Source organism: Podarcis raffonei, chromosome 3, assembly GCF_027172205.1.
Source record: "Podarcis raffonei isolate rPodRaf1 chromosome 3, rPodRaf1.pri, whole genome shotgun sequence".
In the NCBI taxonomy this organism is placed as follows: Eukaryota; Metazoa; Chordata; class Lepidosauria; order Squamata; family Lacertidae; genus Podarcis; species Podarcis raffonei.
The window spans coordinates 25,388,566-25,411,607 of record NC_070604.1 but is presented as its reverse complement, the minus strand read 5'-3'; the positions used below and the strand labels follow the sequence as shown (position 1 = coordinate 25,411,607).

Below are 23,042 nucleotides of genomic sequence, written 5' to 3'. Positions count from 1 at the left end.
TTTTTCTTTCACAGCCCCTGAAGGGAACACAAAGAATATTTAATCACATTCTTGAAGTATAAGGAAAGAAGGGTAGTATTCAGTTTTGCCAGTAGTTCCAAACAAGTAATGGGAGTGACAGGAAACAAAAGCAAGAGCAACAGAAATAAGGTGTTGGTTTCTGTGAGTGGCAGACCAATTGATTCCAGACTTTTCTTCTTCTGCATTTACTCTTTTCTCACTTTATTCTGTAATCCAAATCAAAAGGTCATAAAAAGAGAAAATCTGGGCCTCAAGCCGGAGTCATACTATCTTGAAGCACTGATGGTAATTAAAGATGCTTATGGGCTACCTGTGATTACTTTCTGGTCAAGGAAATGTGCTCTGCACATGCTCAGAAGCACTGTTATCTTTATTAGTTTTATTTCACACATTTGAGTGCTGAATCCCAGCATTTAGGAGTATGAGAAATAAATGTTCACAATACTGTATGATTAAAAGATGCAAGGCTTTGCAATGAATTTCTTTCTTGCTGTGAATAAGATATTGCAGAAGCCAACTCAAAGCAGTGCAGTTCATCTCTTGTCCATGTTTTACTTTACTCCCTTGCCTCAACTGCCTCCCATCTTGCTGACCTTATTTAGAATAATAGATTCATAGAATTGTAGAACTGAAAGTAACCACCCACTAACTGACACAAAAGGCACCCAGTGCAGCAGATAGGCTGTTCTTTCCCACAACAGAGCAGAAGGAATTCCAAATGAAATGCACTTCCTCCGAGATCCCATTATGACTTGTACATCAATTCTGTATCTTTGGCTGGAGTAGTACATCAATTCACAAAAGTAAAAACAGCCACCAGATGGCGCCTCTGACAGTTTCACAGGCACAGTTAAAGCAGCCTTTTAACAGACATGTCTGCAAAAGTTCCCTGTTCACAAAATACTTGAATGGTTTTAGTTATTTGTGGCATACACCGATGACCTGAAATGGGGGGAGGGACCAGGTTTCCTCCAATTCACAATGGTTCCCCTGGCTAAGCTGGGCTCAGATCTCATAAACCTTGTTGCGACTTCAAATTTAATACTACCAATACATCAGCTGAACACTACCAATATTTCACAGGAACATAGAGAAGAAGTACTTCAACCCTCCTCCTCCTTTTACCTAAAATCTTTATTTCTTGTTTTTTTAATGTATTCACAAAAATATTGTGAACATAATTTAAATTCAAATATACAGTATCATGTGGGTAAAATCACACATAGGTGAAATATAGCAACAATGCATAATAATAATAATAATAATAACAACAACAATAACAATATAAGCCCAATACACAAAACCTTGAGGCATTGGGCTGCTTGTCAGTACTAATCATGTATCAGACTGCAGCCTTGACTTGTAAATTAAGCTAGAAGCTTTAAGGGCTATTACAATGATTTTCACAGCTTGGCCTTGATCTCTTTGTGAAGTTACAAAAAGAACTTGAAAGCAAACACATTTTGTTCAGGCCCCCCACTTCCTGCACATTACTTTGTGTGTGTATGTCTGTGCATTGTGGTCCATCAAAAGTATGTCACTCTGTAGAAGGTTACATATTGCAATGGAAGACTTGAGAGAACATTCTCACATCCAAATTCTTTTCTCAGCATTTTTACCCTTGAAGGGTGTGTGTGTGTGTGTGTGTGTGTGTGTGTGTGTCTCACAGACTGGACATGCTGAAAGAAATCCAAATGCACCAATAAATGACTCAGTGCTTGTAAGTTGATTCAGACATTAAGGAAGGCATATGGTGCTGTAGTCCTCCACATAACTGGTTGGCATAGTGTGCCTTGAGGGCGAAGTCAAACTTGAAAGGTTACAGGGCCTTCTACAGACCGATACAGGGGAGACATGTTTTGTTGCAGGTGGGGTGGATGAAGCTCCTCCCAGTGGTCATTCCTCCTCTGATCACTGCTACGGATACATGACCTGACTGTCTCCAGGCATCATGGAGTTGATGTTGCCAGCCTTCATGCCACATTTGATAGATAGATAAACTTTATTTGCATTAGCCAACAGCCATAGCAACATAAAACAAGCAATATATACAATTAAAAAGACAACAATGTGTAAAAAGGGCAATCAAATGACCAAGATTATCGTTCAGATAGTGGCCCTTAATCTCATTGCACCCTTGATAAACCTGGCAACCTTTGCTGTTGTCCAATCATTTTGATCTGATAAAAGAAAGGACAATGTGGCCGCAGATGGGCGGCCTAGGATGGTAAGTAAGAGTGGGGTAATGATCTCATTCCTCATGCCACATTTGCAGACATCTTTGCAATACAGAGTTGGTCTGCCAGTGGGCGTGGTGGCTGAAGCCAGTTCCCCATAAAGAACTACATCATCTAAATAAGGGAGAGGGGGATTGCTTGTCAAAAAGTGCTCCTATGCCAATTCATTCTGTGTGGAGCCAACAGCTCCTGGAGGAATGGGGGGCTTCCATCCTATCCAATCTCCTTCCTTGCACTGTCTCTTAAAGCAGAGCCAGCCCTACCGTTGGGTAGAGTGAAACATCTGCCTCAAGTGGCAGGTGGGGATGGGCAGGCGGCAACAGTGAGGTGAAGAAGATAGCTGTTTGTGCTATGTGACCTGCTCTCCAGTCCCTAAGCTAGCCTGCTGCCCTCATGTAGTGATGGATACTGTCCCATCACCAGGGCTGAAGGAATATCCAAATGCCAGTCTAGTGGGCTTCAGTACATGGAAGAAGGGAGGGAGCTGTCGTCTTGTCCTTCACCCCAGGCAGCAAAATGTATTGGACTGGATCTGTCTTAAAGCTTTCTACCACTTAGAGTGCTAGGGGCAGACCCCGAGAGGACCTCAAAACCTTACAGTACTGAATTACTGAATGGGGGGGGGCAATTGGATGGAGGAATGAAAGTATTTGTTTCCAAACAATTTTTTGCAAGTAAACAGTATATATTAAAGTAAATCTTCCTGGAAAGTGATTTAAAAGAAATAAGAATAAAACAAAGTGATTTTATGGACTGTTTCTTTAATTGATTTAGTGAAAATTAAATTAAACTAGCAAGAGAAGGATTGGGAAAATTTCCAGCATTAATTCTTTGTAAATAGTGAAGGCAGAAATCTGTCGTTTATTACATATATATGTCACTTGCATCATACAGTTGTTATAGTCCTATTGTGCTTAGGAATTGTATGAAGCCTGATATTGCCATAGGATTCTGTGCAATTTACTTTCTTATATATAAGGCAATTCTAACCTTGAAAAACCTTTGGTTAGAGAACATAAGTGCATACAAAAAGCTGGATCAGACCAAAGATCTGTGTAATTCAGTATCCTGTTTTCCTTAATTCCTTAATTTTCCTTAATTCCTGTTTTCCTTAACTGTCTTCCTAGTCAGATGCTCTGTCTAGCTGTTGTCCCCCAGCAAATGGCATCTAGAGGTGCAGTACATCTGATCATGGAGGCAGTATATTGCCTTTAGGATTATCAGCCATTGATAGCCTCCTCTTTTAAAAAAAGAAATCATGAATAGTGTGCACCAATACTTCCAACAAGGATTGTGAAATGCATCCAAGCTACATCCCTTACCCAAATTCCATGACACTTGTGGTTAGCTGCTGTGGGATGCAGGACTAGATGAACCCTTGATTTGCTCCAGCAGAGCTCCTTTCTCAGTTTCTTAGGAAACTGCTTTACACTTAGGGCTCATCCGCACTTCCGCTTGCCCTGTGACTAGAAAGCATGGATCTGAGCAGTTTTCCACTTGTCCTGTGCTATCTAGGTATGGGTCTGAGTTGTTTTGCCTTTCTTCCACTGCTTTCCCCCAGAAAACCTGCTCTTTAGAGCTAAATCGGAACAAATAGCAATCTGTTGCCATTTGTTCCAATTTGGCGCTATACTTACTGGCAGTGGCTCATGAGGGCTTCAGACAGGAAGCCTGTCCCAGTCCTACCTGGAGATGCCTTGGAGGTTGAACCTGGTACCTTCTGCATGCAAAACAAATGCTCCACCGCTTAGCTAAGGCTTTTCCTCAGCAGGCATTTGCTCTTTGGGCCTTAGGAAGAGGATTAGAGGCAGATGTAGGGGAATGCAACTGATTCAACTGCACTGGGCATGAAGCCTTGGGGACTCCGCCAGAGACGCAAACTATGCTTTAGAATTGAGTGGGGGTGTGTGCCCAATTTTGGCGTTGCACAGGGCGCTGCTGAAATTTGAGACCCCAAGTTCTGCAACTGGAAGGATCTTTCCCAGGGACCTTCTGCAGTCAAAGCTGCTACCTTTACCGCTGAGCAATGGTGCCTCCCTATTAAAAAAATCAACACCCCTGTTTTCTACAGGTTCATTTCTATTCTTGTCCAGTATAATGATAGCTGCAGGGTCCTTGTTGCTTTATTTCCTGAGGCTGCAGGCAGAGAGGGTTTCTCTGGAAACGAGTCTCGCGGTTGCAGCTTTTTCAATTCCGTTTGGTAGGCCTGGATCCTTACTCTGTGGTATTTTTATTTATTTTTAAAATTTGTATAGCGCCCTTCATCCAAAGATCACAGGGCAGTCCACAACATAAAAATACAGAATGGAAACACAAAATACATAATAAAACAAAAGCAAACTGAAATATACTCAGAGTCGAGAGTGGATTTCATGCCCTTTATTCAGCTCATAGTGGTGAGGAGGAATGGAAGTTCCCCCAGAATGTCTGCATTATATACATTATTTACACAATGGGCCCCATGTGATTGGCTAATTGTGGGATTCTCCTGTAGGCCAACCAGGTTACAGATTCACTGGAGCTGGATTGGGTGGCTCCTGTGGACCAAACCAACTGCTGCATTCTGGATCCTATTGTTCTAAGACCAATCTGAATGCTGCATTCTGAATCCTATTTTTCTAGGACCAATCCGACTGCTGCATTCTGAATCCTATTGTCCCCTGCAATGTAGGAATATTTTGCCAGTCAGATTGCTGCATTTTGGATCCTATTCAACTCAGTACATAACACAAACCAAACCAATAACCCCTCCCTGCCCCATTCACACATTTTAAAGCCCACAGAATGTTAATCAGCCAAATGCCTGGTTGAAGAGAACTGTTTTCACCTGGCGCCTAAATATATTTAATGTAGGTGTCAGGTGAGCCTCCTTGGAGAGAGTATTTCACAGGGGAGGGGGGACACTGCAGAAAATGGCCATTCTTGTTTTACCACTCCAGAACTCTTGTGGAGGAAGCACACGAGGAAGATCGCAGGGTCTGGGTTGGTTCATATGGGGAGATGGGGCCCTTGAGGAAAACCAGCCTCTTAATAGGAGTAGCTTCCTGCCTTAGCGCTCTGCCTCTGAAACGGTGCTTGATACTCAGCATGGAACTGAGCAAAGTAAAGTTTTTAAAAAAGTGCATTAAAGCCCTAAATTGGAATCATAGGCTCACAGAGTTAGAAGGGATCCCGAGGATCATCTAGCCCAACCCCCTGCAATGCAGGGATCTCACATGACATGCGGCCACCCAACCTCCACTTAAAATGCGGAGCCGTTTCCCGCACGCGTTTGGCAAGCCGGGCTCTGCGCTGCCAAAGGAGCAGCGCCTGCTTCCCGCAAGGAAACAGGACTGCATTCATTCCGCAAGCTGCGCGCCCTGCCTGCCGGTCTAATCTTTTTGCAGTGCGGTCCCCCGCCCTCTTACTCCGCCGCCCAGCTCCTCCCCACGGGAGGCTTTTCGCCCTGCCTTCCCCTCCGCCACCTCGCGGGGGGATTGGGCGACGGCGGCGCCTGCAGCCCCCTCCCCACTTTTCCATTGGCCGGGTGGGCTGATGGGCAGCTCCGGAGGCGCTTGTCCGTCAGCTGCGGAGAGGGGCGGGGAGCTATGCGCCGGCTGGAGGGTCTAGCTAAGCCGGGACCTGCCGAGGAGGACGGTGGCGCGTGGTGCGGGGAGCAGGTTGCCAAGCGGGAGCGCGCCGGGTCGGGAGCACGGCGGCCATGGGGGTGGAAGTGGAGACCATCACGCCGGGAGACGGTGCGGTGCCCCCCTCGCTGCGGGTTCGGGCTGAGGGGCGCGGGGAAGAGAGGGGCGGCAGGGCAAAGCAGCTGCAGGCGGAGCTGGGTGCCTATGGGGGAAAGGAGGGTGGTGGTGGTGGTGGTGAAGCCTCTGGCTGCTCAGAAGAGGAGAGATTTGGTTGGGAGAAGGCGATGAATGAACTGGAAGGGGAGTTTTTTTGGCCAGGGAATGGTACCAAGTAGGGGTGCTCCTGGTAACGGTGGAGCAACGTCGGTTCTGGAATTGTCCAGTTGGAAGGGACCCCAACGATCATCTAGTCCAGCCCCCTGCAATGCAGGAATCTTTTGCCCACCATGGGACTCGAACCCACGACTCTGAGATTTAAGAGCTTCAGGCTCCACCGACGGAGCTGTTGAGGGCCAGCTCAGTGCAATGCAGGTGCGTGTTCAGGGTTTCTGGGTACCTTATTTGAGGTGCAGCGCGTCCTCCTGCTCTCCACACCCTGGTCAGTACCCTGTGGTTCTTTGGCTCTCTCCTGCCTTGGCCATCACTCTTGTCCACCTTGCCAAGCTTGTAAAGTATATTTCAGCTCATCTGCGGCTGACGAAGGGATCGGATTTCCTATCATTTCAGAGGGATATTTGAGGTCAGAGGGCTGAATGGGTAGGTGACTGTCTCTTTCTCTGGCTGTCTCAGGAGATTGAATCAGGGAGGATCGGAGAAAGTGGAACCTACAGGATGTTCGGAACAGGAATTTTAAAATGCAAAATGCGTGGAAAAAATGCTAAATGCAAATATACCTACATATATATATGGTGGGGGATGGGAGCGGTGTTTTCCTGCTGTCGGGTGGGGGGAAACTTGAGACTCCCTGGCTTAGAATATAGTGGAGGGTGCCTGTCCTGAGCAACATAATGAGGGAAAATGCCCAGAGGGCTCTGTGGATCGGTGGGCTGCAGTCTTCTGCTTCTTCGGCAGCAGCATCGGCAGCCACAAGCGATTAGGGATATTTAAATGGCATTTGCTGACAGCTGCATAAATCCAAGCGCAGTGAAGTAATTTAGTAACAAGAGCAAATTATAGTACGCTGTACTTCCCTGTTTAAAATGTGAGCCTCTCCATTCAGGAGAAAGACAAGGCTTCAGGCTTGCTCCTCTGTGAAAACCTGGAGAAGGCTCTTATTGAAGAGACCGCTGCTGCAACTGCAGAGCTAGCAAAGCAAAGAACTCCTGTTTTTACGGGGTGGGGGTGACCAGTGAATGGGATTTAGCAGGGTTTTGTGGCTGACAGTAACATGTGGAGATAGCTTTTTGCCATGAAGTGGAGATAGCTTTTTGCCATGGAGGAAATGTGTGCCACTTAGTCATTAGCCAAACATTGACTTTGAAGAAGTCTTCGTTGTGGGTGCAGCTTGGTTTGAGAACATACAATAGAATGATGGCAGTTTAGCCCAGCTCACAGCACAGAGGAAGAATCCTGTAAAACCTCAAATGCTCTGCTCATTCTAAAATGGTTACAGCGTGTTCAGCCAGGCATAACTCTTCTGTTTCACCAGATTTACAGCCCCTGACTGGTGAATATAATTACTGTGGACAATAGTCTACAGATTTTGGCAGGTGAGTAAGTGCCTGAGACATCTGATTGGCCACCATGGGAAAAGGATGCTTGACTAGATAGCTCAGTCAGTAGAGCATGAGACTCTTAATCTCAGGATTGTGGGTTCAAGTAGGGTTGCCATACCTCTGGAATTTCCTGGACATAGCCGGAATACTGCATTTGGTAACAGTGTCTGTTGCAGAAATCGCTAAAAATGTCCGGGGAAATCTGGACGCATGGCAAGTCATGTCGGCAGTGTCATTTCTGATGATTTACCTGAAAAAATAGCTCCAATTTATTTATTTTTGCTCAACAACTTTGGAACTTTTTGAAATATCTTCCGGTTCTATGCTGGGCAAAATATTTCTACATTGCAGGGGACTAGATAACACTCGGATCCCCTTCCAACTCTAAAATTCTATTATTCTAGGTCTTTGCTCTGAATGAGCAGGGCTGCTCTTTTGTTCTCAAGGTAGCCGATACAAAGTACGGTAAGTGTATCCCCTGTGGACCAGATGCTCAACATTTTACAGGGACAACGTGGAAGGCATCATGATCCCAGTATGAGGCACATTCTTCTGCTGTTTGCCTCCCCATGTCACTGATAACTTTGTTGAAAATGGTCCTGTGATGAAGCAAACTAGAAGCTGGCCGAAATCAAGCTTTTGGTCACTGCTCTTTGAAATCATATTTGTGGGCCCTCTTTAGGCATGGTTGTCATTTAATTAAAAAAACACAGTAGTAAAAGAATGATCCCAATTGTATTGTTTAAATTGATGGTCACTGAAAATTGAAATCTGTTCCCCCTTCTTTCTAAATGGCACATATAAGCCACTCTCTGGGAGGGTGAGACTAGCATAAGCTACAGGTATGTGATTACAATGTCATTCACACTACATGACACCATCTCTGCCTCTACACCTTTGTTTTCTTACACTGGTCGGTGTTTTTAACACAGAAAACCCAAATTATTCAATTTCCATTTTATCTTGTATTTAATGTAGGTTTTGATATGAATGAGTTTATTCTGCTTTGACTCTTTTTAAACATCCACTTTTCTAAAAGGATGTTCAACAGCATTTTTAACGTATGCGTTTGTTCATGTTTTTAAACAGGAAGGACATTTCCAAAGAAAGGCCAGACATGTGTGGTCCATTATACAGGTGAGTTCCATTATGAATAGACCATTTTGTGTTTTCAGATTGTTATTTTCCGTTTGCAGTCCAACCATATTCATTTCTCCATACTGATTCATGATGTCCTACATCTTTGTATAATGGCATTCAGTTTATTCAAAATGCTACATGAATTCGGATAATTGTTGCTCAGGTTATTATACTAAAAGAAGTACCCTGACCCTTCTAGCTTTTCTCTCCATCTCCCCACCCATTTCATAAAAAGGACCAGAGGTTGTAGTCTAGCTATTCATGTTGTCATCGCTACAGAATCAAAGCAGAAGCTTTCTTTCTTCAGTACAGCACAAATGACTCCACTCCTGCCTTGCTGTTTTTTACCATTTCCTCTACTGCTCAGTACATACTGAACACTTATGATGTTATTTGTGGAGAGCAGCTAGAAAGCCTGTCAGTGTTCGGGTGCAGTGGTCTTCAGCTTACTAAGAGCTGGGACTCACCTGTAATCCCAACCTGAAATATGGGACTCGCTTTCAAACGACCATAGGCTACAGGGCAGAGCCCAGCATTAAAAAGGGTGGAACCCAAGAATCTGGGGTGGGTTGAGGCAGTCTGAAGAAGCAGAGTGTTAAAAGAAAATCAGCATGAAGAAGTGGAGTGTCATGTTAGTGGGTAGGGCAATTTTAATGTGTGTGCCTGGGGGACGGTGTGTGTGCAGGTAGTAGCCCACAGAGATTGCAGAGCCGCCTTTGTCTGTCCTCACCTCTGTTACTGCTGCTGATAGTGTTGCAGCACTAAGTAAGAGCTGGCTTTTCTATGAGGAGTGGCCATCATGCACATACAGCTGTTTGCACGCAGGCTCTGTATGTGTTGTTGTGAGCTGTGATTGTTGCAATGGCAGAAAACAGGAAGCTGCATTGTGCTGAATGTACGCCGGTGGTTTTTCTGGAAAAAGGTGCAAAATTCAAAACCGTAGGTAGATCCAGATGATTGGGGGGGGGGGTTCTGCTATTATAATGTGGCACACAGAGAAAAGCACCCCACCCCCAGACAGTTGCTTCGCAGAAAGATCTTGTGGAACATTACTTGGCAGAAGACAATACGACGGTGGTGAAGTTTGCTCAGTTCTGAAGCCCAATTCTGCAAGTGTGTCCTTGTGAGACAACTGAAAATGACCATGTCACTAAGAGAAGAACAGGAATTCTGTCATGTAAAGCCACTGCAAACCATATCTCGCGTTTGACAAATGTTGACATAAAGAGAAGTATTTTTAAGCATTGCTTCTTCATTTTAACAACCTCAAGTTGTTAGGTTCTTAATGAAATTGGGTTTTTTTTAAGTAGGTGAGCCCCCCCCTCCCTCCATTTTTACATTGTGTGCCTTTAACTGTTTGCTCTTATTACCAAAATCACTGACTCAGCACAGAATGAAATCGGGATTTAGAAATGATCCATAGATTATTGTTGTATTTACTGGGTTCGTTCAGAGTTAGTAAAGAGTAAGAACTGCTCTCCAAAAAGGTATCTGAGTGCTGTCTCCATGCAGCAGAAGTTCTGATGATCTGGGAGGAGGTGCCTCGCTTCTGACATAGCTGGAGAATAGTATGTGTGTGATGCTGAGATGTCATTACTGATGGAGTTATACAAAGACCCAACTCTTGTACTATGATCCTATAATCCCTTTTTAGCCGGCTTTTTTCTTGATTCTGGGAACCACTGTAAAGTGAGCTAAACTTGGCTGCTGTGGCCATTAATATAATTGCAATAACTGGCAGAAACTTGCAAGAAGTGGCAAAAAATAACTCTCCCTTGAGATGACTATGATGATATATTTATCACCATTCTGGTAATGGAAAGAAGGAGCAGACTAGAAGACTTCAGGCTACATGGCTACCATATTAGAATTTCCTTAAAGTGGGGCAGGGAAACCAACCCAAAATGCAGAGATACCAATTTATTATTAACCACATATTTAAACCAGATTACTCTGAATGTCTTTACAGAAATGTGGCGGCATGGGTGAAATTGTTCAGTTCCACGGTGCTCTTTACCCCTTCTTTTGTGACTCACACTTTGACAGGTGAACAATTGCTTGGATAAGTAAAACTCAACTTGATTTTTTGTAAATCTGCTGCCATGTTAATCCAGTGACCTTTATATTCAGCAGCTTGCTGTGTTAATTCAGCATACTTGAGTTCACAGAAATCTTCTGGATAAATAACCTTTTTCTTCTTTTATGTTTAGGTATCTTGTGTTATTTGCCACCATTTTAATCATAAAGTCCAATACAGGAAACTGTGTTGATGGTGATGGAGTGTGTGCTTTTCAAAAACCCTTTGGCTGTAAACACACATAACTCCATAGTAAGACACATAGGCGCAGCAGAACTTCTGAGTACGGATGAAGTAGAAATTCATTCCATTTGAGCCCACCTAAATTGTAGTCCCTGAACCCACGTAAGAATGGGATTGCTGCTGTGAAATTGCCAAGCCTGGCACTGACCTGGTACCAGACACTGAGTCCTGAAAGGATGGCTCAGACTCCACACAGGTCAAGGGTGTTGAGGAGCAGGCAGGGTCCCTTGGAAACAGTGCTAAGGGTCTCCTTGAGGGGCCTCCTGGTGCTGGGGAGACCTGCCGAAGAGCAGAGGAAGAGGTGTTGTCACCCTCCACAGTTCTAGAGAATGCCCAAACCAAAAGATTTGAGACAAAGAGCAGCAACATAGTATACATCTATGGACCTTGGGTTGCGAGTGAGGGTGTCTCCCTGTGAGTAAATAATCCCCAAAGCTGCTTCATTGTCAGCTGCTGAGGTTAGGATGTAGTTTAGGAGACTGCAGTATTAAAGGTCTCCCTCTTGAGCCATCCAGTTGTTGGAGGAAAGGCTTTTCGTTCCGAAACCTAGTCTTCTATGATTGCTGAGCTACGTGGTGCTGGGACACCCTGTGTTAACTGATCTTGGGAGGGTTGTCTCTGGATCATGTTTTGAACCTTGTCTTTGTCCCCAGTTTCTTTGCACTGCACTACACTGCACCCCCTCAATGGTATCCTTAGTGAATGCTTTGGCGAGAGACTTATACCTCCTGGCACCCATGGGAGTGTGACAGGAATTCACATTTTTTCTGAATTTTGCAATGCAGCTAACCAGCCAAACATTAAAAATGCCAAATCTTTATTTGAGGGGAAAGGGTGCACACACACAAAAGCGTATATTACTCGATACTGTGCAAAAATAAGTGTTGTTAGAAATTCTGTGCAAAAATGTATTTACGAGGCAAAATTGCATACAAAAATGTGTGGGAGAAATGTACCATACATAAAAATACATACAGGCAGCTACCATTTTGTGCTGTGGTTCCGTTCCCAGACCCTGTGCGTGTTGGTGGAGCACACATAAGCATGCCCTACCCTGTTACACCCCAGTCTGTATCTATTTTTGTCCAGAGTTTAAAAAGAATTACTGCAAGCTGATGTGGAAATGGGACGGTGCACTTAAGATTGGAAAAAAGGAGCCACCAAGCATAGACATTGACTTTAATGGGGGAAAATTGCCCATCAATTGCAACCAATTAGGAATTGTAAGGAAGGCAACTTTATTAGAAAACGTTACTGTTTATTGATTGTGCCACCAAAAAAGAAAGTAATTGCAGACCACTGTCTGTGAATGGTTCATTATGGAAAGGCACCTTGGGCTAAATTGATTTTGTTCAAAATAGACAACTCTGGCAATATTTTGTAAGTGAGAGCACTCATTGATTGTTCGCTGGCTCCTGTTGTGGGTTTCTTTTCCTCCGGTTCCTGTTCTGTATTCCTGAAATAATGTAAGTTATTTCTGCACTGCATTAAGTACAGAGTAGCATGTCTTTCACTCCATAAATGTCTTCTGATTCTAACCAAGTATTTTCTGAATATTCCGAGCAGCAACTGCGTCTCAGGCTTCCTCTCCCTCATCATAGTGTAGCAAAACTTTCCCTGTCTCAGCGTTGTCATGTTGAGCATTTCCCCTCCCACCAATAATAGGGTAGGAAGGTGGGGAAATAGACAGCACGATAAACCATGTGGAGCAGCATCCCTGATGAGATATGACAGGCATCCACTCACTGCATTTCCCGGAAATAGTTGAAGACATTTTTGTTTTGACAAGCTTTTCCAGCTGGATGAAAAGGGCTCTGCCTTAGGTGTTCATTGAGAACTGTTTTTCCAACCTCTCTTCAGTTGTCTTTTGTACTGTTTCTAAACTGGTTACAGTGGTACCTCGGGTTAAGTACTTAATTCATTCCGGAGGTTCGTTCTTAACCTGAATCACCACTTTAGCTAATGGGCCTCCCGCTGCCGCCGTCGCACGATTTCTGTTCTCATCCTGAAGCAAAGTTCTTAACCTGAAGCACTATTTCTGGATTAGCGGAGTCTGTAACCTGAAGCGTATGTAACCTGAGGTACCACTTTATATGGCATACTTGTAAATTGCCTTGAGATGCATGCAGAGCTGACCCCACCCATGAGGGAAGCTGAGGTGATCACCTTGGGTGGCAGGATTCACAGTGGCAGCAGATCCAGCCTCCAAGGAATGCCCCGCCCACGGCTGCCGCCCCGGTACAGTGTCAGCAACAGCTGTGATACACTTCCTGGAGGCCAGATCTGCCTCTTCCTTGGCATCCCCCCATCAATGCTGCCTCTAGAGTGGCCTCTTGGTGGACAGGAGGCACTCTTGGTCTTCTCCCACCCTTTCCCCCCAAAGTAGGCCTTCCCCCACTTCTCGTACCTAAAGTAGATCCTTATTCCCGCATCTTTCTCAGTGTAGATCTTTATTACCGCCTTGTTCCTGATGTAGATCATCACTCACTCCTTCTTCCCTGGTGGAGGGAAGCATTTTGTGGTCTTGAGCCGACCCTGGATGTATAGTAGGTGTGAGTGAGCCATGTTATTGAGCTTCTGCAACTATAAGCATGCTTGTGCCTGAATCAGCTACCAAGAAACTATTTTTTTGTGTGTGTGAAGATTAGATCTAGTTGTCTTCTATGGAAGGTGAAGGCTGAAGTTTTTCTCATAGGGCCAAACCCTACCATGAGGTAGAGTGGAGTGGCCACTCAGGCAGCTCATTTTACGTGTCCTGAAGGTACAGATTCAGTCAAGGTTAGAGAGACGTGGAGGTGACTGGGCAGTGACCCATAAAAGTTTTATCATTCTCACCAAGAGGTCAGTCCATCTGGGAACTGGATGGGAGGGTTTATACTTGGTGCTGGGAGGCAAGTCATGTTGGTATACTGTCTTCCCTACTGCCCAACCACCTCCCTGACTAAGCTGTCTGAAGTAATCTGGTGAGTTGGAGAATCTCCCGACTTTAGTTCTGCAGGTATGCCTGGAAGAAGTGTATTATCAAGATCCTTTCTGGTTTGGATGCTGAATCAGCCTTAGTCACCCTTATAAATGACCTTCAAATGGAGTAAAACAGGGTAGTGTGAACCTCTTAGTTTTCCTTGACATCTCAGTGGTTTTTGACACCATTGAACATAGTGTTCTTCTGGAGCAACCCAAGGAGGTGGAAACTGGAGGTAACGTATTACTGTAATTCTGCTGCTACGCATAGGATTGCTACCAGAAAGTAGTAATCAGAGATTGTTGCTCGGCTCAGTGGCTTTGGGACTCTGATGTCTCACAAGTGTCTCTTCTGTCTCCTGAGCTATTTAAAATTTACATGAAACAGTTGGGAGCTGTCACCTGGGGATTTGGAACACAGTGCCACCCATGTGCTGATGACACAGCTTTAGCTCCATTCCATCACAATCAGGAGGGACTGTGAAGGTGTTCCACAGGTGTCTGGAAGCAGTGAAGGGCTGGATCGGGGCCAATTAATTACTGCTGAATCCCAATAAGACAGAAGCACTGCGGGTAGGTGATTCCCATGTCCAGAAATTAAGGTGTACAACCTGTTCTGGAAGGTTTGCAGCTCGCCACTGAAGAAACAAGTACTTTTGGGAGTACTTCTGGATTCCAACTTGTCATTAGGGTCTCAAGTGACTTCTGTAACTAGGAGTGCTTATGCCTAACTTAAGCTGATTCTCCAGGTACTGTGATAGCTCAGTTGCTCATTCTCTGGTGAGCTCCCATCTTGGCTACTGGCTATATGTAGGGCTGCCCTTGAAGAGGGCCCAGAGGCTGCAGCTCTTGCAGATGATAAGTGGGGCAGCCCAGTGGAACCTGTGTCACCAGTCCTGAAAGCTGCACTGGCTGCCAGTGAGGTCCAATTCAGAACGTTAGTACTAGTATAAAGGTAAAGGGACCCCTGACCATTAGGTCCAGTCGTGACCGACTCTGGGGTTGCAGCGCTCATCTTGCTTTATTGGCCAAGGGAGCCGGCAGCTTCCAGGTTATGTGGCCAGCACGACTAAGCCAGCATGACTAAGCCGCTTCTGGTGAACCAGAGCAGCACACGAAAATGCCGTTTACCTTCCTGCCGAAGTGGTGCCTATTTATCTACTTGCACTGGCATGCTTTCAAACTGCTAGGTTGGCAGGAGCAGGGACCGAGCAACGGGAGCTCACCCCGTCATGGGGATTTGAACCACCGACCTTCTGATCGGCAAGTCCTAGGCGCTGTGGTTTAACCCTCAGTGCCATCCGCGTCCCTTAGTACTAGTATACTTTTTTTTAGTACTAGTATACAAAGCCCTAAATAGCTTGGAACCTACATAAAAAGAGTGCCTTCCCCAGCATCAGGCATCTTAGAGGCTTGCACTACCAGCAGCTGCCTGGCAGACATTGACCTTTAACACAGGCTTTTCAGTGGCAGTTCTCCATTTGTGGAGTGTCTTCTCTGGTGACATGTGTCTCATTATTGACTTTCAGGATAAATTTAAAAAGATCATTGTTTACCCAGGCATTTGATGGCTACAGTACACCCTTCCTGGGCACTTTGGGATAACTGTTATAATCATCATCATCATCATCAATATATTTGTGACTCTGGGCTCTTTCAGGTGGAAGGGTAGGATAGAAATTGAATGAATGAATGAATGAATGAATGAATGAATGAATGAATAAAAGAGTTGTGTTTTTACTCCTGAAATGTGGGATTTTCTACCACTGGTGCCAAATGACTTGGCAAGCCTTTGGTGCTGTGCCCCTCGAGCTGGCAGGTGGGGGGCGAGGAGAGAAGCAGCACATGCCATTACATCCCGGGCAGCAAAATGTCTGGGGCCAGCCCTGCACCAACTGTGTTTGGTTTGATTAACCACATCACATCCAAGTTCTATTTTAGACCTGGATACTGTATCAGACATTGTAAGTGCGAAAGACAGTGTTAAGCAATCAGTCCTGATGCTGCTGTAACATTTGAGATACTGGGGGTGAGCTGTGGATAAGGTTGCAACGTTGTCAGGGTGGCTTGAACAGCAGCATGCGAGGCACAGTTCAGTGGGTGCCGATTCCCCTTTCGCTACGTCTCCTTGCCTGGTAAAACTGTACCTGCTGGACTTCTGCCTGTCTGTGCAGCTGTTTCAGTGTACAGGAACCCTGTCAGAAGACAGACGGCCTCTCTAGCTGTGGAGCTGGCAGCTGTCCCTTATGCTCTTTCCATCGGGGCAGCCTATGTGTGAAAAATATATCACAGCGTGAAATGTATCTATGTGTGATTGGAAATAAGTCACAGAGGTGATAACATGTGAATAATTACTGGTGCGATTAAGTATCTCCTGGTGCATTAATCTGTCTCTCATCCTGAAGAGCTAGCATGGACAGCTGCTAATATGGCACACAGAACTACTGAGTCAGTAGAACAAGGGAAGTTAATACTGGCCAACAGGAATGAGACAAAATCGTTCTGATCCTGCCGTTATTCTCACTTTCTTAGCCGTGTTTGGGGGTGGGGGTGGTTTTTTTTTTTAATGAATGGGACATTTTTTTGGTTCTGAGCATGGACAATCAACATGGCAGATAGTGGAAATTACTCATTGCCGTTTTTTCTGTGAAGTGTAGATTAACCAGAGTTTCCCAAACATAGGTTTTGAGCTGTTGTTGTACTACAACTCCCATCATCCCTGGCTAGCAGGACCAGTGGTTGGGGATGATGGGAATTGTAGTCCAAAAGCAGCTGGAGACCCAGGTTTGGGAAACCCTGGATTAAACAAACAATAAAAAGGAATAGGCTTTATTATACTTCTGTCTATGGTGTGGTGTAGTGGTTAGAATGATGGATTGTGGGAGCTGGGAGTCCTGGGGTGATCCCCCCTCCCCCTTCTGATCCACTAAGCTCACTGAATGATCCTGGGCCAGTAACTTTTTAAAAAATAAAATCCAAATATTTTTTATTGATTTTCAGGTAAATACAAGAACAACATATAGCTGCAGTAACTTGTCCAGTGGTACATTCTTATTAAGTTTGATATGCAGTACACAGTACACAAGCAATACGTTTATTTATGCATTGTCAATTCAAGTATCCTCTCCACAGAGATTTTTGTAGTAACTTTCAACCTAACCTACCTGACTGGGTTTTGTTGTGAGGATAAAATGGGTGGGTGGGGATTGTGTTCCTAAATAACCAGTTTTGAAAAGCAATATTGTATTTTTAGTGGGAATCATATTTTGCATGGACCTCTGAGGTGGTTCCTTGTATTTGATACTGTGCTTTGCTGAAGAACAATGTATTACATAATATGTCTTCAGGGTTTTTGCAGTTTTAAAGGTAGCTAGTGCTTTTATGGAATTTGTGGTCACCATGCATTTCTCATGGTGCAGAAACTGAGCAAAATTCTGTGCCGGCTAAGCTTATCTTGCAATACTTGTATATGTATATTAGGAATGTATGTATATATATTAGGGTCCTGTGAAACACATATTTATATAATTTGGTTAATTAAAATGAAATATTGCTCCAGAATCACTGGCAGATTTTATAAATTCTTAGGGTTCTACTTGCTCTATATTGCTTTTAGCATCATAATAACCAGCATTCTGCATTCTTGTGGTATAGTTATCCTTGAGTGGCTTTAATCCAGTGCTTTTTCTGGGGGTACTTAAGGGTATGCACTACCCGCACCTTTTTTTTTCTGGAAGAAAAGCACTGCTTCAGCCCGTTTGCAACACACCACCTCTTGTTGAATCCCCATCTTTAATATTTTGTTTTTAATCCCCTGTTTTTACAGCAGCATTACATGACTAACTTGTTAAAAGTGTGATCTTAGCTCCCATCTCCACCAATTTAAACGTGTTGTCGTCATTTAAAACTGGCACCTGCTGACTTGACAGATTTCTCTGTTTTAAAAGTTGCAGTCCTAATTTTGTGCATGTGTTGTTGTTGTTTTAAAAAGTTTTAATAAGTGGCATTTATTGCTGTTTGTGTGGGATGCAGGTGGCGCTGTGGTCTAAACCACAGAGCCTAGGGCTTGCCGATCAGAAGGTCAGCGTTTCGAATCCTCGTGACAGGGTGAGCTCCCATTGCTCGGTCCCAGCTCCTGCCAACCTAGCAGTTTGAAAGCACGTCAAAGTGCAAGTAGATAAATAGATACCGCTCTGGCGGGAAGGTAAATGGCGTTTCCGTGCGTTGCTCTAGTTCACCAAAAGCAGCTTAGGCATGCTGGCCACATGACCCAGAAGCTGTACGCCGGCTCACTTGGCCAGTAAAGAGATGAGTGCCACAATGGTCAGGGGTCCCTTTACCTTTTATTGCTGTTTGTACATCTGTTCACTTGCGGGGAAATTTGAGGCAAGAATTTGACTGTGTGGCTTTAACCCTTATAGTCAGCACTGCATAACTCTGGGCATGACCCATTCTCCTCTACGTGTAGAAGAGGGGATCTCCCCCAACTTCAGTCTTTCCTCTTCATTTTTCTCATAGCCCTCATGCAGCTACATTCACACTGCAGTGCTTGGCTGCTATGGCCTTAAAAATATACTGTAGATCCATGTAGCCTGCTTTTTCCCATAGAGGTACAAAAAGGCTACTCTTCAGTGGAGCATGACTAGTCCTTGCACATGTCCTTAGTCATAGAGGAATCTGCTTATGTGAAGCATCGGAAACTGCCAAATATAGAGTGACACTGACTGACAATGGTTTTTCAGTTACTAACCCACAAGGTCTACCAGAGATTATTCATTCATTGATTTTATGTGTCTGCAGCTTTTCTGCCCCCACCCCCAAAATAAATCATGCTCACAGCAGCTTACAGCAAAGCAAAGAGGGAAATAGTTCAAGCAAGCACTACAAATCAATTTCATAATAATATATGAAATACAATGCAATAAAGTGGTACCTCGGGTTAAGTACTTAATTCATTCTGGAGGTCCGTTCTTAACCTGAAACTGTTCTTAACCTGAAGCACCACTTTAGCTAATGGGGTCTCCTGCTGCCGCCGCACCGCCTGAGCACGATTTCTGTTCTCATCCTGAAGCAAAGTTCTTAACCTGAGGTACTATTTCTGGGTTAGCGGAGTCTGTAACCTGAAGCATATGTAACCTGAAGCGTATGTAACCCAAGGTACCACTGTATACTGTAATATACTGCAAAACAACATAGTAACAATTTCATAATTATGTAGCAAAACAGTTGTTTTGTTGTTGGCATCCATCTGTCTCAAGAGAGAATGGAGTATGTCTCTGGGGGTGAAGTCAAACTGCTGTGATAGTAGCATCAAAGTGACATCCCCGGGGTACAAGGCTAGGCAGTGCGCATGGAGGTCCTGGGCTGCCCAGATGACAAGACTCCTATCTCGGCCTTGCTGATGTGGTTCAAAGGAAAGCAGAGCAATACGTTCAGCACCAGCTTGGCTGCAGGAGTTGCCCGAAGGAGGCATACAGGGCACCATCCAACCAGGGCAGATGGGGCTCTTCAACCTAGGAAGGTAGCCCATCTAGGAGAAGGAAAACTCTGACCCTAAACCTCGGCTGCCTTGTGGGAGATCTTCAGGAGAAGAGAGCCCTACACAAATCTGGAGTGGAATCCCTATAGCAATCATAACACACAAACCCCCACATTTCAATGCTATAAATGTAACAAGATTACAACATGCAGCATCCAATAGCAAAAATAACAGGAGCTTCAGTTTCAACTGGGGACATTTTACATGCAAGGCATGTGCTCTGTTACTGAATCAAGGACCTTTTCCTGCATAGGCCTCCCATTGTAGGTATTGACTGGCATATTGTGATACGTGTTTGACCCCCCAAAAAGTAAAAATCAACAAAGATTAAGAGAGAATAGCATGCCATATAGACAGGGTTCGAAATTAGCAGGGTGCCAGGCGCATTTTGTGCCTAAAGTTTCTTCATTTGCAAGAACCTCAAAAAGTCTTGGTGCCCTTTTTTGCACCTGGCCGATACTCAAATATTACCGAAATATATGTGCTTTGAAGCCTCGAAGTGTATGTTAAGGATAAACAATACGTTAAGGAGTTTAACAATAAAGAGTAGAATGATTTGAAAACTAAAGTACGGTACCAATATTTTTATTGTAAACACCAAATTCAACATGTATTAACAATTTCTGCTAAAATGTGATATTAACAATGTGTCACTTATGTGAATTGGGTATTAATTCATGCTTATCAAAATAATAAATAAAAAGTGTTGCTGACACCCGCCCCCCAGTGGTGACTAGACATTATGCTTTGGCACCCACAACTCAGGTCCCAGAAGCCATTTGGCCCCCAGCTTTTCTATCCCAGTTTCTAACACTACATATAGACATTTCTAGTGTTGCTTACTGTACAGCTGCCTCCTGGCCTGCTTGTTCCAAAAGCAAAACATTATTGAGCTTTTTGGATTTCCTTTCTTTGAGAAAGCACTGGATTGCACATCAAAAGGTTGGGGTGGGGGATTCTAACAGGGGATGTCCATGCCATTAAAAAAATGGTTTGCTTTGGTTTTTACAGCTCTGACTTTTGCCATTAAAAAAATGGTTTGCTTTGGTTTTTACAGCTCTGACTTCACCCTTCCTATGGAAGTGCTTGCGTTCCTGCAGTGTGTACAGTATGAACATGTTGCTATTAATATATCCCTTGTGGCAAGGGGTGGCCTGGGCAGAACAGCATGTGTGAAAAGAGATCTTGTGCTAGGAGGTGACATGAATTTTGGATTGAGTCATTCTTCCCCATCTGTCAGGGCTCCCTGTGCAGACGCTCCCCGCGGGTTGAGGTAAGCCAACATGGGTCACAACTAGGCTCTCTAATGGTGCTCTTGTGTTTATATTAAGCGCCAGCACGACTTCCCACCTTCTGGTCTCATCCCACTTTAGTTCTGTAAATATTTTTGCTGCTCATATCTATTGTTGGCACAGAGACACCAGCTGAAAGTTCTCTTAAGCCTTTCATTGCATATATGGCTCTGTGCCAGTGAAAGCTAGACCTAAGCATCTTGGCCTCTTTCACTGCCTGGGGCAGATTCTCCCCTACCCCGTCCCCAGTAATAACTGATGTTTTTCTTTAAGCTAGGCAGGAATTTCCACAAGACAGGCTTTTGCCACTGCTGTAAACCAGAGAGTACTTTGTTTTCTGCCATTTTAGCACACGCCATCCTGTCTTGCTTGTCAGAGTCCCCCCGCCCTGCTCCAGCATGCCTCTTCAGCTAATCCATACAGGATGCACATTTCTGTCGTGGTGCTGTTGATTGTCTTCAACAGCCATGCCAAGTTTCCCAGCATGAAGTGGCTGCTGTTAAAATATTTATCTGCCATTTAGTTGGCAGGTGGCATTTCAGAGTTCTGTGGTTACACCTCCCCCCCCTTCCGAATCAAGCAAAGCTTGAAATGATGATTTGCACATGAGCTGAAATTGTGTATAATTTAGACGCACCAGGAAGGGTGGCAGCTGCGATAGAGATTGCTAATTGAGAATTATAAGAGTAGCTTTGATCCATAGATTTAACATCTTCATGTCAAGTCTAGAGTATTTTTGTGAATGAGACAAATGCAACACAACACCTTCTGCTTGTGAATTTCTGGATTGAATGTCACCCCCACATGTGAATCAATTATTATAAGAAAATTAGTATTTCACTACCCACAGTGTGTACTATTGTTGTCTTCTCCCGCAAATGTGTATGCAGCCATTTTGGGAAGCCTAGTCATTTGAAAATGTCTTTGTATTCCTGTTGTCTTCAGGAAGCTGCCAATCTTCTAATGTAGCATTGGTGTTATTATGAAGCAGAAGTTGTATTGGTGATCTACCAGTTGATGACATTCAAGCAGCCTCTGAATAGACTCGCCCAGTAAGGGCCAGTATTGACCCATGACCTCCTAACAGTAATCCTATGGTTCATTCCTTCTCTTAACCAGGCCAGCAGCATAACCCGAAGATATTTTACTGAAGCTAATCAGGTTTGAGTCTGTTCAGTGCCTGGATGAAATTGCCCAGTCAACCTTTGAGTGACACCTTTAGCTCCCCATTCAAACCAATCCAAGCAGTATTCCCTATTAGCAAGCCGAAAAGACAATGGTAACTCCTTACACAAAACACTTGTCTCATTCTTAGGTAAACTGTTGTCTGTGAGAAGGATGCAATTCACAGTGTTGAGAGAGCCAGTCACAGATCTCCCACACAACATGCCTTTTTTCTTCCTGTGTGAATTGAATCAAAGCAATTGTTTCATTAACAAATCAGGGGGGTTATTTTCTTTCCCAATTCTTGCTTGTGAAAGGATAGCTCTGGAAATGGCTATATATCTTTGGCTAACTTTACTACTTCACAAGTTTGTATGGAGGTCTGATCTTCCTTGGGGTGAGAAGTAAGATACAAAAGTGATAGTTTGGCTCCCCTTTGCCTCCCTCCTGCCTTCCTAATGTCTCTGGCTGAGATACAGTCCAGCAATTCTGGGTATGTAGTCTGCCTTGCCCTTCCCTGCATTTTTCAGGTGGGCTGTTGTCCTCTTTTATTATTATTAAAATGATACACCTGTACATCTTAGGCAACAACAAATATCATTTGTCATCTTATTTGTAAAAAGAAAGAAAGAAAATAATGAAAGCACATTTTTAAATGCTACAAAATTGCTCTGGTGAAAGGGCCATCTAAAGTAGCAGAAGCTGTTTCCCAAAGTTCATCCCTGGGGAGGATTATGTCTGTCTGTCAAGGACATAAAAAATCCTTCCAAAATACAAACTCTCCTCTTTTTACTTACCTTTTAGGCATACTCACCCCCTCCCCTTGTGAGCTTGTTAACCTCAGGATAGCATGCTTGCCTGTGTTATCTTGCCAAATAGTTAGAGAGATTGGAAGCCCTCATCAGGTGCATGCGTATGTGTGGTGAAATTGCTATATACCCACCCAGAGATTGCATTAAAGCTGGGAAACAATCGACCACCTAGGACTCTGATATATGGCTTTGACTGACATTATTATCTAGAGAAA

General features: G+C 44.2%; 1 protein-coding gene across 6 annotated transcripts in view; it reads left to right on the top strand.

The window, feature by feature from the left end:
• Positions 1-23,042, top strand: part of FKBP1B (FKBP prolyl isomerase 1B) — a 51,463-nt gene that overhangs the window by 19,791 nt on the left and 8,630 nt on the right. For 4 of the 6 annotated variants that reach the window (XM_053380868.1, XM_053380869.1, XM_053380865.1 and 1 more), the window contains exon 3: positions 8,689-8,736. The exons of 1 other annotated variant lie outside the window; for it this stretch is intronic. Coding sequence is in view for 1 of the 5 variants with exons in the window: in XM_053380864.1 (XP_053236839.1) it covers positions 5,959-5,995; positions 8,689-8,736 (85 nt within the window). In the remaining 4 variants the exon portion in view is untranslated. Of the gene's footprint in view, positions 1-5,824; positions 5,996-8,688; positions 8,737-23,042 lie in introns of those variants that run through there. One more of the 6 variants, XM_053380864.1, reaches the window with a different exon arrangement.